Here is a 13,926-nt window from a genome sequence, read left to right as displayed (position 1 = left end):
GGAGAGAGGGGGTGGTTGGCAGGTTGGCTGTTTAGAGGCAGTATGTCTCTGAATGTCAGAAGGAAAAATTAGTTTTTCATATAATTCTGGTTGTATAGATAGTACACTGATACTACGTGTGTGTCGATAAATATTTCAGTTTCTTCAGGAAGACACGTTATGTCTTTGTTAGCAAGATGAAGTACCTGAACGTTTTGTTTACAGAATGACTATTTTGGGCAAGATGTGTGACAAAGCTTGAATTGCTCAGGTTGTTAAGACAGAATGCATCCATGTGCTCGTTGAATCTTGTTGTGAAGCTCCTACCAGTTTTTCCAATGTAGAAGTCTGGACATGAAACGCGAGTGAGTTTGCACAAAGTAACTTTGATATCGTTGCATCGTAGTTTGGGTACTGTGAATGAATTTATTTACTATTTTGTTGGTGGCGAAGAAGCTTATTCCTATGTCTTAAAAAGACTGGCAGTTTGGAAAGAGATCTTCCCTAGAAAAGGCATGCTTATAAATGTGGTTTTCTTGTTTTAGAGTGGTTGTTCGGCGACTGGTTGTTTTAACTGAGGTATATGGAATTGTTTATTTCAGCAGGATGGTATCCATTACTAAAGGCACCTAATTTTACAATTTTTATTTCTTTAGTTACTGAAAGAAATGAATATTTGAAAAAAAAATCTGGTTGAATTTTTCTGAATTTTTTATCCAATAGAAGCGATCACTAAATAATTTCATTCACAATTCGCTATAAAAATAGTGACCAGTCTCACTTATTGCAGAAAAATTTGTTATATTATTATTATACAGAATTAATTAATACAAAGGTCATTTAATAACAACACTTTGCTGTGCTCCTGTTACCTTTCGCCAAACCTCTCTACTCACGGCGTCCTCCTTCTAGCGTACACAGCGACGCACCATTATTTCGTTGATGTGGACTTACCAAGAACGTCAATGTCTGCCGCGTTCTGTCTGCACGGTGGTACCATTCAGTAAATTTTCGGAAACGGATAACTTGTGATTCTCAAGAAATATCCAAAGAGTCCTACCAGTTAACTCCATTTTCTTTTAGTCCTGCTCATCATTATTTACTTTGTCCTCAAAAAAATGGTTCAAATGGCTCTGAGCACTATGGGACTCAACTGCTGTGGTCATCAGTCCCCTAGAACTTAGAACTACTTAAACCTAACTAACCTAAGGACATCACACACATCCATGCCCGAGGCAGGATTCGAACCTGCGGCCGTAGCAGTCGCACGGTTCCGGACTGGGCGCCTAGAACCGCGAGACCACCGCGGCCGGCTTTGTCCTCATTCTGGCTCTTATTTTACCACTAGCCTTTTGCTCGATTCTTGATGTTTTGGCGCTCCTTGTAAATAAGCCATTTTTGCAGATCAGTCTTCTTTTGACGTCATCGTTTATAATCTATAGTTGTGGCCCGTAGTATAGTTCCAACCATTACCCTAGCAACTCTTTTGTTATTGTTGTTGGAAATGTTCTTGTCCCATCAAGAGAATTCATACTCCACATTACCTTTCGGCTTTGAAAAGTTTAACGTTAAGAATGCGAATTGGAATAATCTACGCGAAACAGTGTCACATATCAACAGAATATTTGGCAGTATAGACATAAGGGCTGAGGCTCTACAAGGAATAAAAGACACATAACGTGAAAGCGTACCCAAAAGTGCCGTATGCCATTAAAGAAGATGCCGTGGTCACCTGAGATGATGGATATTAAACGGACTGCTAGGGCGAGAGGAAAGAGGTTATCAAAGATCCCCCCATCCCTGCAGAAGCCCTACTGTCACAATACACAAATCAAGTCCCTGTATCAAGAATTTCTTGGTCAGCGTAAACAGGCGCAGTGGAGAAGTACCTGAGAAATCACAATGAAAAATGAAGTCAGGCCAATGATCGTGGATGGAGACGGTTAGCAGAACATCTCCTTGGCAAACTCCTCCTAGTCGACGATCTTCATGCTAATCAGCTTCATAGACAGATCGAATGAGTGCTACAAAGTCAGTACACAAATACTGTGATAGCTACCGCGTTTGCTAAAGAAAAAGTAGCCCTAGGTCTATCGAAATTGAAATAGGGAAAGCCTCCAGGACCAGATAACATTCATTCCAAAGTCCTCAAACAACTAAAAGCGCAAATTGTTCCATTCCTGACCAGAGTACTTAACAGTTTATTAACACTAAGTAGGGTGCACGACGATTGGAAATTAGTAAAAGCTGTAACAATCAAAAACTCGTAGAACGAGACTACGACTAATCCTGAAAGCTGTAGACCAATCTGTCTCATCAACACACTTGCGAGGTCATCAACACACTTCCGAGAGTCCAGGTAAGACTCTTCTCCGATAGATTATAATCGGATAGGGAACTTAACGGACTAAATTTGTACAAGTTCGGCTTTAGGGTACAGAAGTACTAAGGATGAAATTAACGACGTGACTGAACAATAATCACAAGTAACATAATATACCCGAATGTGCGGACATTTTACAATGTGATGTTATCCTCCCGCATTATTTACGCAAATGCGAAAATTACAGGTGCCCCAGTATACATAAAAAAGCTTTATAAATTACTTTAGGGCTAGAGTAGAGGATTGAGCAACCGGCACACAAAAAGTAATTAAAGAAACTAGTAAATGGTGCTCACAGAGATCGATTTGCGGGCCATTATTTTGTTACAGGGTGGGGCAAATAAAAGTGGCCTGGAGAACAGTTTCGGGGTAGAAAGATACACAGCAGAGCAAAGGAAATACATTAGAAACATGACTATAGCAGATGTTCATCTCTTGGCATTTTTGGGTCCTGGTCAGCAAGTTGCTGAAGACGGATCATAGCTGGACTGCTGAAATTGCTGAAATCTCATCCGGAATGTTCTGATGCAGTTCTTGAAGACTACAAGGGTTATCGCGATACACCTTGGACTTGAGGACTCCCCGCAGAAAGTAATGGCACACTAACAGATCAGGTGACCTGGGTGGGCAGCAAGGGCCGCGACCAGACTGACTCCTGTTAACAAACTGTTAGGTGTGAAGATTGTATAAATGTGCACGAAGGTCCGGGCGGCTATATGGGAATTTCTTCCATCCAGTTGGAAGTAACTGTAGATGCATGCTCCTCCGTTAACGCCGCCACAAATGTTTCAAAATATGGGCAATGTAACGCGCCAGAATCAGCATCTAACGAAAGAAGATGGGACCAATAATGTGGCGTGGAGACACTGCTCATCCAACTCCAACCTTCTGATCATGCAATGCTGTTTCGTGGAAGTTATGCGGATTCTCCGCTCGCCAGAACCTGTGATTCTGTGAGCTGACATAACCACTTGGGCGAAAACAGGCTTAATTAGACATAAAGAAAAGATTAATGTCCAAGCCATTCTTTGTTATCTCAGTGAATACTCACTCACATAAATGGAGACGCGGAGGAGCACCTGCTGGTCTTAATGCATGGACAACAGACACTTTGGTAAGAATGCATGTGCAGGTCCAGGTGGAGTATTCGTCCGCGTGATCGACGTGAAATGCCGGTCTCTTGCGACTGGCGTCGAGTTGATTTGGTTGGACTCTGAAATATTTTCTGATGACCTGTATCCACATTTTCTAGTGTGCGGGCACGTTTCGCAACTTTTTTTTTGTCTTATTCAAAACAGATACTGTCTGACGCCATTTTCGGACTAAGCGTAGCATCACTGACACCATTAAACTTCTCAGCAAACAATATCAACCAAAGCCCAACTCCTGAATGGGAAAGTAAGTGCATGGCAGAACGATTAGGGTAACAGATCAGCCAAAAGTGTAAAAGCAAGTGAGCACATATAGTGCCTTGGAAGATAAATATGCGATCGCGGTGTTTTAGTATGCTCGTCTGTGCAGCCACAGCGCAACACCACGAAGAACTTGCAGTACCACATCAGCTCCAAGCCTGCGCAACACACAGTTCCACGAGGAACAATTGTGCATCGGACGGAGGTACATAATACACGAAGTGTAATAGAGTCCCATAAATATTCTCAGACCATGAGTGTTAAAAAAACCATTCACAGCTGTAATGTTAGGTGAAGTTATACTGACGAAAAAAAAATCGGAACACAAAGAAGAAGTTGTGCGACATAAACGAAAGTTGGTAGGCGTGTTTCTCCAACTGAAAGATGATGTCTGTTCAAATTTCGCGCCAGTCTCATAATAGTGGCACTATTAGCGGCAATATAACAATGCAAATGACGTTTGCTTTAAATACGCAGCACAACGGTCATGAGCGCTAGTTACCTTTCAGATTGTACGTGGTTAGTTGATGTTAGTCAAGAATGCTTTTAAGGCAACAAAGATGTCATTATCTACACTTCAACGAGATCATATAATAGGTTTACAATAAGATGTATCTTCCTTCTGCGATATTGCTGAAAGACTTGGTAAGAATTTAGCCAATGCATATGACTACTGGCAGCGGTTATCACGAGAATGTACGGTGGAAAGAAGACCGGGCTCCAGACGGTCACGTGACGCTACACACAGGGAAGAGCATCGTGTTCGGCGTTTGGCCTTAGCGCATCGTACTACATCTGCAGCAGCAGTCTGAGCAGCAGTTGTTTACACAGTGACACAACGAACTGGTACAAACAGGTTACTTCAAGGACAGCTCCGAGCCAGACGCCCAGTAGCGTGCATTGCACTGATCCGAAACCACTGCCATTTGCGACATAATTAGTGTCACGCGATAGCTCACTGGAGAGCTGGTAGTAGGTTTCTTGTGTTTTCTGACGAAAACTGGTTGTGTCTCGGTGCCAGTTATTGGTTAGAAAGAAGCCAGTTGAGGGCTTGCAATGAACCTGTCTGCGTGTTGGGGAGACACTGGACCTACGCCTGAAGTTTTGGTCTGTCGTGCGATTTCGTATGACAGCAAGAGGAATCTCGTGTTTATTCCACACATCCGGCCTGCAAATTTGTTCGTCAGTCTGGTGATCCGACCTGTTCTGCTGCCATTCGTGAACAGCATTCAGCGGAGTGTTTTCCAACAGGATAACCTCGCCCCAAACCGCTCTTGTGACCCAACATGCTCTACAGAGTGTCGACTTCTTACCTTGCCCCCCCCCCCCCCCTCGATCACCAGATCTGTCTCCAGTCTATCAGATATGGACATTGGACATCATCGGACAACAACACCAGCGTCATCCACAAACAGCATTAAACGTCTCTGTATTGACCGCCCAAGTGCAACAGGCATGGGACTCCATCCCACAAACTGACATTCGGCACCTGCGTTGCACAAAGCGTGCACGTTTACGCGTTGAATTCAACATTCTTGCGGTTACAGCGGTTATTAATACACCAGCGTTTCACATTTTCAGTAGTTTATCTCGCCTTTAAATTAACCTGTGGTCTTGCGATGATAATCACTTAAATATGTTATCCAAACAAATGTATTTCCGGTATTTCATTGCTCTAGATTAATTACTTTTTGGTGTTGCCATTTTTTTCCGTCACTGTAGTAAGCCACAACTGGATTCATTCTATACAAACATCCCGAGGTGGCAAAATGGTAGAAAAATGCATATGTCATTTTGACATATGTCCATTGTGGGTGTTCGTAGAGAATGAAGCCAGTTATGACTTAATAAATGCTCCTAAAAGAACAGCATTGGTGGCTTTCTTTAAATTCATGTTTATCACTTTTGAAAGCTCAGCGTTATTAGGATTTTGTCTGATACTTTTAAGAGACGTTTTCTAACACAAAAAAGAAAAAAAAAAAGAAAAATGACGATGGTTACAGCACAACTATATCATGCTGTCAGTCATTCCAGAGCCTATACCGAGCGAGGTGGAGCAGTTGTTAACACGCTTTTAGGTTTTCCGTGATACCGCTAAATCACGCAAGGCAATTCCGCAATGGTTCCTTTCAAAAGCCACAGCCAATTTCTTTCCCCATCCTTTCGTAATCCGTCTCTAATGACCTCGCTATCGACGGAACATTAAACTCTATTCTTCCTTCCTTCGGGCCAGAGCTTATATATACCTAGTGGTTTCTCAGTCTCTTTATATCTCTTATTTTTAAGCTATTTGAAATGCTCATTAATCTGATGGTGATGTATAAATCGTAACCCGTAACTAAAGAAAGTCGTCAATAGAGAATCTGTGTTTTATGGTGTCCATAATTGTACTGATAAAGCCTTCAGATACGGTAAAAATAGGTGCATATCTCTTACGCGACTTGACGCCACACCTGTTACATGTGATTAGTGCTACTGGCTCTGGATCATGGGAACCCGGCCGGGTCGGGCATTTTCTCCGCTCGGGACTGTGCGTGCGTGTGTGTGTGTGTGTGTGTGTGTGTGTGTGTGTGTCGTGCTCATCATTATTTCATCACGCTCGACGAGTAAATCACCGAAGTGGAATCAATTAAGAATATCTGTACCAGGCAGCCAAATTCTCCAGAAAGATAACGAGGCCAAATTTGTCATACGCACTTTTCATTTTTTTTTTTTTTTTTTTGGGCACATTGGCGTTGATCTGGCCGCCAAAAGCAGAAGCGAGACTGAATTCTGAACACCACAGAATTCTACTCAATGCCTAGTTGATTCTTACTTTACACCATGCAAGTCTGAGTTGTTTGCGTTATAGTGTCAGGAGTTAAAGACACGTGGCAACTCGATATGTCAGTTCAGCTACCGGTAATCTGTTGCAGACCATTATTGGTGAGACATGACCGGCCTCTCCACGGCTTTCATCTATTATCATCCGTTCGTTCTTCAGAGTCAGTCGAACAATCGTACTGTCTTCTTGAGGTGAATTCGTTCTGAAAGGACGCGTGCCTCCTCTTCTTACCCCACTGTTGTCCTGATGAGCACTCGTTCTGTAGTGAAAGCACTACAGCCAACTCTCTGTGTTATCTGTCTGTACGATGCTTCCATTTCTCACATACAAGTGATGCGATATTTTTTAGAATCCGAAATGCGAGGAGATGCGCATGAACGTCTCCTGTTTTGCCATCTCCACCTGAAAAGTTCCGGTATCGTTTCTAACAGTCAACATCCGTCTAGTACTCCCTCTTGGCTATAGAAATAGCGTTTTTCTGAATTGAAACTATTGTAAATATGCTCGCATAGGGAAGGAGTATTAATGAACATATGTCACAATCAGGGAAATGCTGAAGTATCAGTTTAGTACGGTTCTGTCGTGGTATACGGGAAGCAATACGTTAATTTCTTTAAGTGTAAAATAATAATAATTAATTCTATTATAATCTTTACTGTGCTAACACACAACTTTGGATTCAATTACAAGTCGTAAAAAGTTCAAAAAATGTTGAAAACGACAAGTATTGTGCAGTCTAATTCAGTTGCCCCTACCGATGTCTTTTATGCAACCCGCAATGTTATACCTGGTCTTCAAAAACTACATTGGATTCTTACGGAAAAGTGAATAGGCCCTTTTTGTAGGAAATTTAATGCAATTAAATCTTGGCCTGGGGTGATTTTGCGCTAGAGGCCTAGTTTTCGATTTATTCAAGAAAAATGTACAAAAGTGACCTTCAAACGCATCCGCAACTCCCACACTCAACCCCCACCTGTCAGTGTTTCTAGAGTATTGTCCTCTCACCACAGTACAAAAATTTGCGACTGCACGAATTATTTCACACATTCGACCTTTTTCGGCCTTCAATGACTGGCCTTAATACGCAACCGGCTTAGTAGAGACTTACGAATAGTACAAGCGACGTTTGTGTGTCATTTACCTAACAATTATGTGAATATTAACAACATAAAGTAAACAATTACATCGTTGTTTTCGTCAGGCCTTCTGACTACCAAACCATTGTGCTTGTAAGGATTAAGTTCGAATTGAAGTTTCAGTGTAATTAGTTTTAGCGCGACTTTTACAAAAGTGGTTTTTTTTTCTTTCATTTCCTTCACGGGCACGTTTACATTAATAATGTTAACGAAGTAGGCGACTATACACTTGGCGTAGTAGCTGAATCAATAGCGACTAAAAAAGGTCGAATATCGGGAAAAGTCCGCGTAGTCGCAAACTTTCGTACAGATGTGAGTGCCACAAACGACATACCATAAATCGTGACAGGTGAGGGACGAGTGTGGGAGTGGGGGTGTGTTTAAATGTCACTTAGTACGTTTTTCTTGAATAACTCGAAAACATGGCCTCCAGCGAAAACGTTTTCCAGTACAGAACTTATCTACATTAAATTTCCTACAAAAATTTAATGTTCATTTTTTCTGTAGGACTAATAGTTGGCGTGTAGCGAGCGAGAGAATATGAAAATCTCGCGCGTGGTCTTGAGGTCAGATATAAGATTGCGAGATGCGTTAAACGACATCGGCAGGGACAGCTGAGTCACACAGTACAAATATAAACACTACGTCTAAAGGCAGTCATATCCTTCCAGAGCGTCCCTTGGGCCAGGATGAGCAGCTTGGTGCGCCAGCGCAGCCTCATGTCGGTGGCGGCGCTCAGCCGAGCCCACGCCACAGCCGCCCCCGCCGTTCCCGCCGCCTCCACCAGTCTCCAGCAGTCAGTAGAGTGGCTGCGAGCCAGGCCGTTCGAGGAGATACCCGGCCCCCGACCGCTGCCGCTAGTTGGGAACCTGTGGCGGTTCCTGCCACCACTGGGTAAGCGACTCACCTCTAGCGCTGCAATATGGCACTCAGTCCGCACTGTGGAAATTCCCAAGTGCTTAGACAGGGTACAGGTGAGGTATCATCAGCACAGCTGAAAAGAAATCGTGGTGGGTGTGCATTGTTGCGGGCTGTAGGCAGAGTGGAATGCGCTTTTCTAAAAACATGTCACAAATGCAATTGAGTTAAAACTGCAGTTATGACTGACTCGAAGAGCTTCGAGCGATGCAAATATACTGCCTTACAAAAAATTGATGCAACCTGACCATATGGCCAGACTTCAATGCAAGTTCGTACACGGATACACCAACAGCACGTATGATTAGAGTTGAATTTCTCTGTTAATATGTAGTCGGCCACCAGATGTCATTAGTACGAGTTTAGTGTCGTTACCAGGCAAGGTAGTGTAGCGGCACCACCGTTTAGGATAGGGAAAGTTAGTTTTGTGCAATATTCGGAGCATGAGTTACAGCCAGATGCGAGCCAGATTGCAGTAAGTGACGCATACCAGCAGTTGTGAAGGAAAATAGAGAGCCACAGGGGTGTAGAACTGCCGGAGAGGGCGCACACAGCAGTTTCCGTGGCGCATGTCAGAGGCAGAAGAGGGCTACTGGCCAACCTAAGTGTTTTGCATACGTGAAGTGAAGTGACACACTTGGCAAAACCGAGGCACACAGTCGAGTATAAATATGTGTCGTTTTCTAACGAGATTCATTCAAGTGTGGCAGTGCTCCTGGACGGCAGGGTGTATCACACCACCGGGCTACACGCAGCAACAGATGGAGCACCAGCGTCCCAGTCCATGGCGGGTCGTTTGTTCGACCATCTGAGGCCAATGCGGGGACCCCAGCCAGCAAGGGTGGGCCACTCTTCGGCTCGCTACCATGGGCAGCGGGGCCGGCCTACGGGTCCCAGCAGAGCAGTGCGGAGTCAATGGGGATGACGGCTGCTGAGTCAGCTGCGGCGCAGCCATTCTGACATCATCTGAACTCAATGGGCCGGCCAAGGCGGCACGACACAGCTTGCATTGCACAGGCCACTGGGGTGCTTACTCAGCATTGCAGGGCCCTGTGATGCAGACTGAGGTGAACGGGGCACTGTGATGGAAACAAAAAAATCATTTAGAAAGTTCTCGCCGTGTTTTGGTACAACACCTCCTGGCACTCACCCACTACATTTGGTGTCTTCCCGCTACAATTGGTCATCCTGATATGTTCGGTGGCAGAAGCCGCCAGTACAGTAGGGTATAGAAGGTACATGAACTGCGTCACATGCTGAATGGTCACTGTGAAGGGCACAGAGAAGCTATGTACTTCTACTTCTACGAGAAAGAGTTATCAGCGCATGACAACATTTGAAAGAGAATCATTTTAGGTCACCACAGGGCCAAATGATTGAATCGTACAATATCCAGGTTTCTGGAGCATTTGGATGTGACAGCGGCCAGATGTTGGAATGCATGGGAACTTGAAGGCAGGTATATTCGTCACAAGGTTTTGGCCAACGACGTCTGACCACCACAAGGGAGGGTCATTGCGTTGTGCGCCAAGCACATTGTAACTCCTTCACATCTGTGGCTGCCATCCACGAAAAAGTAATGGACTTGCTGCAACTTTCTGTGTCATACCATACCACTGGTTGATGACTATCAGCAGCTGGTCTAGGATTTTACCATCGCATGTGTAGGCTATTGTTACCACGAACACAAACCATTTCAGATGAGAATAGTTCGATGTTCTACCGAGGCCTTCTTGCCTGAAATAGGCACAAATAGGCATTTATCAACCAACAAGCTACTTAGGCTATATTACACGTCCAAATACAGTATATCATTTTTCACCACATACTGCAACTTATTTTCAGCACTTCTTGTATTGCATATTTTTGTATTTTTCTTTGACATTTATATTGTACAAATTATATTCTCATCAACTAGGCAGAAACAAATGATATAGAACCATTTCAACAATTGTGAAGCATTCAATTCTCTGTAACCTTAGAGAAATTATTATATATTATGTTCTTTATATTATTTAGAAAAAGAAATAACAACTGCATATCTATAAGATTGTAATAATAAGAAGTGTTGGATTTAGAAGCATCTGACCCATCTTACATTTCAAGGCAGTGGGTTACTCTGTAATGTTTATGAAATACTCAGAGAATAAAATAAAAGTTACCACCACAGCACAACCGGCTTCATTTAGAGTGATTTTATGACAGGGAAGTATGGACTGCTGATGAATGGCATCGTCCTGTGTTCAGCAATGAATTGTGGTTCTGCACTATCCAGGATCACCGTCGTTAATGGGTTTGGCGGCGACCTGTGGGGGAGGATGCGTTCATCCAATCTCTCTCTATTAAAATGAAATAAATCAACTCATTAAACGATCAGGAAGCTCTTACCAATTGTGGCTGGAAGTGATCGACGGAACTCTGAAGGCGCAATGGTATGTCAAGAACATCCTGCACCTTCATGTGTTACTTCTCATGCGACGATGATGAGGTACCATTTTTCAACAGAGCAATGCTCGTCTCTGTGAACTGTATGCGTGGTGATGAGGTACACCCACGGCCTACAAGAACCCCAGATCAGTTCTTGAAGAACGTGTGTGGGACCAGTACAAACGTTATCTCAGTTGCAGTTACGGGTTTTAGAATGATAGGGACCAGTTACAGTAGTTGGGTGCCAGCTTCCTTCAGGAGAGGATACAATGGCTTTATGGTACCCTTCCCAACAGAATCACTGCATACATCGAGACCAGATAGGGTGCAACATCATGCTGATAAGTGGGCTCATACTGCTAAATTCTTTGTAAACAGACTTGATACACACATCAAAAAAGTTTTGCATCACCCCAGTTAACAGAACTCCTGACGATAAACTTTGACTGTGGGGATTGTGTCACAGACACAGTCCTATTGACTATTCAGAGATGTCACTAAACCTGGCCAAAGATGTAAATCACCATGCATGAGCAGCGCCTATTAGACAGAGGGGATCCGACAGCCAATCAGTTCCAGTCATTCCACCAGGACAGAGGTACAAGATTCGTGCTGTCTATAGTTCCACCATGCCTAGACGGTCAATACCGCCGTTCAATCGCGTCCGCATTGTTACTTTGTGCCAGGAAGGGCTTTCAACGAGGGAAGTGTCCAGGCGTCTCTGAGTGAACAAAAAATGGCTCTGAGCACTATGGGACTCAACTGCTGAGGTCATTAGTCCCCTAGAACTTAGAACTAGTTAAACCTAACTAACCTAAGGACATCACAAACATCCATGCCCGAGGCAGGATTCGAACCTGCGACCGTAGCGGACTTGCGGTTCCAGACTGCAGCGCCTTTAACCGCACGGCCACTTCGGCCGGCTCTGAGTGAACCAAAGCGATGTTATTCGGACATGGAGGAGATTCAGAGATACAGGAATTGTCGATGACATGCCTCGTCAGGCTGCCCAAGGGCTACTACTACAGTGGATGACCGCTACCTACGGAGGAACCCTGACAGCAACGCCATCATGTTGAATAATGCTTTTTGTGCAGCCATAGGACGTCGTGTTACGACTCAAACTGTGTGCAATAGGCTGCATGATGCGCAGCTTCATCCCGACATCCAGGGCGAGGTCCATCTTTGCAACCACAACACCATGCAGTGCGATACAGATGGGCCCAACAATGTGCCGAATGCACCGCTCAGAATTGGCATCGCGTTATCTTCCCCGATGAGTGTCGCATATGCCTTCAACCAGACAATCGTCGGAGGCGTGTTTGGAGGCAACCCAGTCAGGCAGAACGCCTTAGACACACTGCCCAGCGAGTGAAGCATGGTGGAGGTTCCCTGCTGTTTTCGGGTGGCATTATGTCTGGCCTACTTACGCCGCTGGTGGGCATGAAAGGCTGTATGATACTTGAATGCCAGCCTCCGACCGGTAGTGCAGCCATATCAGAAGCATAATGGCGAGGCATTCGTCTTCATGGACTGAATTCGCATCCCCATCGTCCACATCTTACGAATGACTTCCTTTAGGATAACGACATCGCTGGACTAGAGTAGCCAGCATGTTTTCCAGACGTGAACCCTATTGAATATGCGTGGGATAGATTGAAAAGGGCCATTTATGGTCGACGTGACCCGCCAACCGTTCTGACGGATCTACGCCGAATCCCCATTGAGTGGGACAGTCTGGACCAACAGTGCATTGATGAACTTGTGGATAGTGTGCCACAATGAATACAGGCATGGATCAATGCAAGAGGACGTGCTACTGGGTATTAGAAGTACTGGTGTGTACAGCAGTCTGGACCATCACCTCTGAAGGTCTCGTTGTATGGTGGTACAACATGCAGTGTGTGGTTTTCATGAGGAATAAAAAGGGCGGATATGATGTTTTTATTGATCTCTATCCCAATTTTCTGTACAGGTTCCGGAACTCTCGTAACCGACGTGATGCAAAACTTCTTTTGATGTGTTTATTTTAATTACCTTCTCAAACCGTGAAGTTTCTACTTCGTTTCGTCCTCGCGTTTTGGGTACTTCATTTCCTTTTGTTAGGCAGTGTATACTAAATCGTATAAATCGTATGAGGTTTTCAGTACACTGATACATCCGAAATAAGTTCCGCCAAATACTCGTCTTGTGTCTGCACGGAGCACTATCCCCACCTCTCCCCTTCCAACCCCCACCCCCCCAAAGAAAATAGTTTCGCTGGTAGGTCCCCAAACCGAGAATCCATATTGCGGTTTGGCTGAACAGTCAGTTAAAGAAACTGAATTTCCATCTTTTGACTTAAATCTTTGGCGATAAAAATTGGTAAGAGCTTCCTGATCGTTTAATGAGTTGATTTATTCCATTTTAAAAGTGAATGTTAATGAATAATCTAGGTGGACAACTAAATATTTAGCCATCAGTTACGAATGGATATTTTGACCAAGTACTTGCAATGTACTAAGTATTAGGTTCCACTTAAATTTGATCAGTAGTACAGACTACCATTCGGTAGGCACAAATGGTCTCGTAGAATGTGCTGTCAGTGGCTCGCAACGTGCTGGTGCTGCAGTCGGGTGGCCTTGTGTCTACCTACAGATAGACACTACAGTTTTATCTTATTGTCATCGTAAACAGGCTCACTGAAAACAGAATACCAACCCATTAACCAGACACCCTAGAAGAAGAAATGGCAAAAGGCGCTAAATTTTGACACATGATGACATATGCGCACTCTTTATTTTTCTTCAGTCTTGCTTCCATTATCAAGCACGACGCCAGAGTGCCTCTTTGGTACTTTAACCTTTT

At 44.0% G+C, this 13,926-nt stretch overlaps 1 protein-coding gene across 1 annotated transcript in view; it reads left to right on the top strand.

Annotated features, from left to right (window-relative positions):
- LOC126481316 (probable cytochrome P450 301a1, mitochondrial) overlaps nt 1–13,926 on the top strand; it is a 176,697-nt gene that overhangs the window by 31,326 nt on the left and 131,445 nt on the right. The window contains exon 2 of the mRNA XM_050104976.1: nt 8,406–8,628. Within this exon, the coding sequence (XP_049960933.1) occupies nt 8,424–8,628 (205 nt within the window). The 5' untranslated portion in view covers nt 8,406–8,423. The remainder of the gene's footprint in view (nt 1–8,405; nt 8,629–13,926) is intronic.

Source organism: Schistocerca serialis, chromosome 5 (genome assembly GCF_023864345.2).
Source record: "Schistocerca serialis cubense isolate TAMUIC-IGC-003099 chromosome 5, iqSchSeri2.2, whole genome shotgun sequence".
Taxonomy (NCBI): domain Eukaryota; kingdom Metazoa; phylum Arthropoda; class Insecta; order Orthoptera; family Acrididae; genus Schistocerca; species Schistocerca serialis.
Note: the sequence above shows the minus strand (reverse complement) of the source record. Positions and strands in the feature narration are given on the sequence as shown.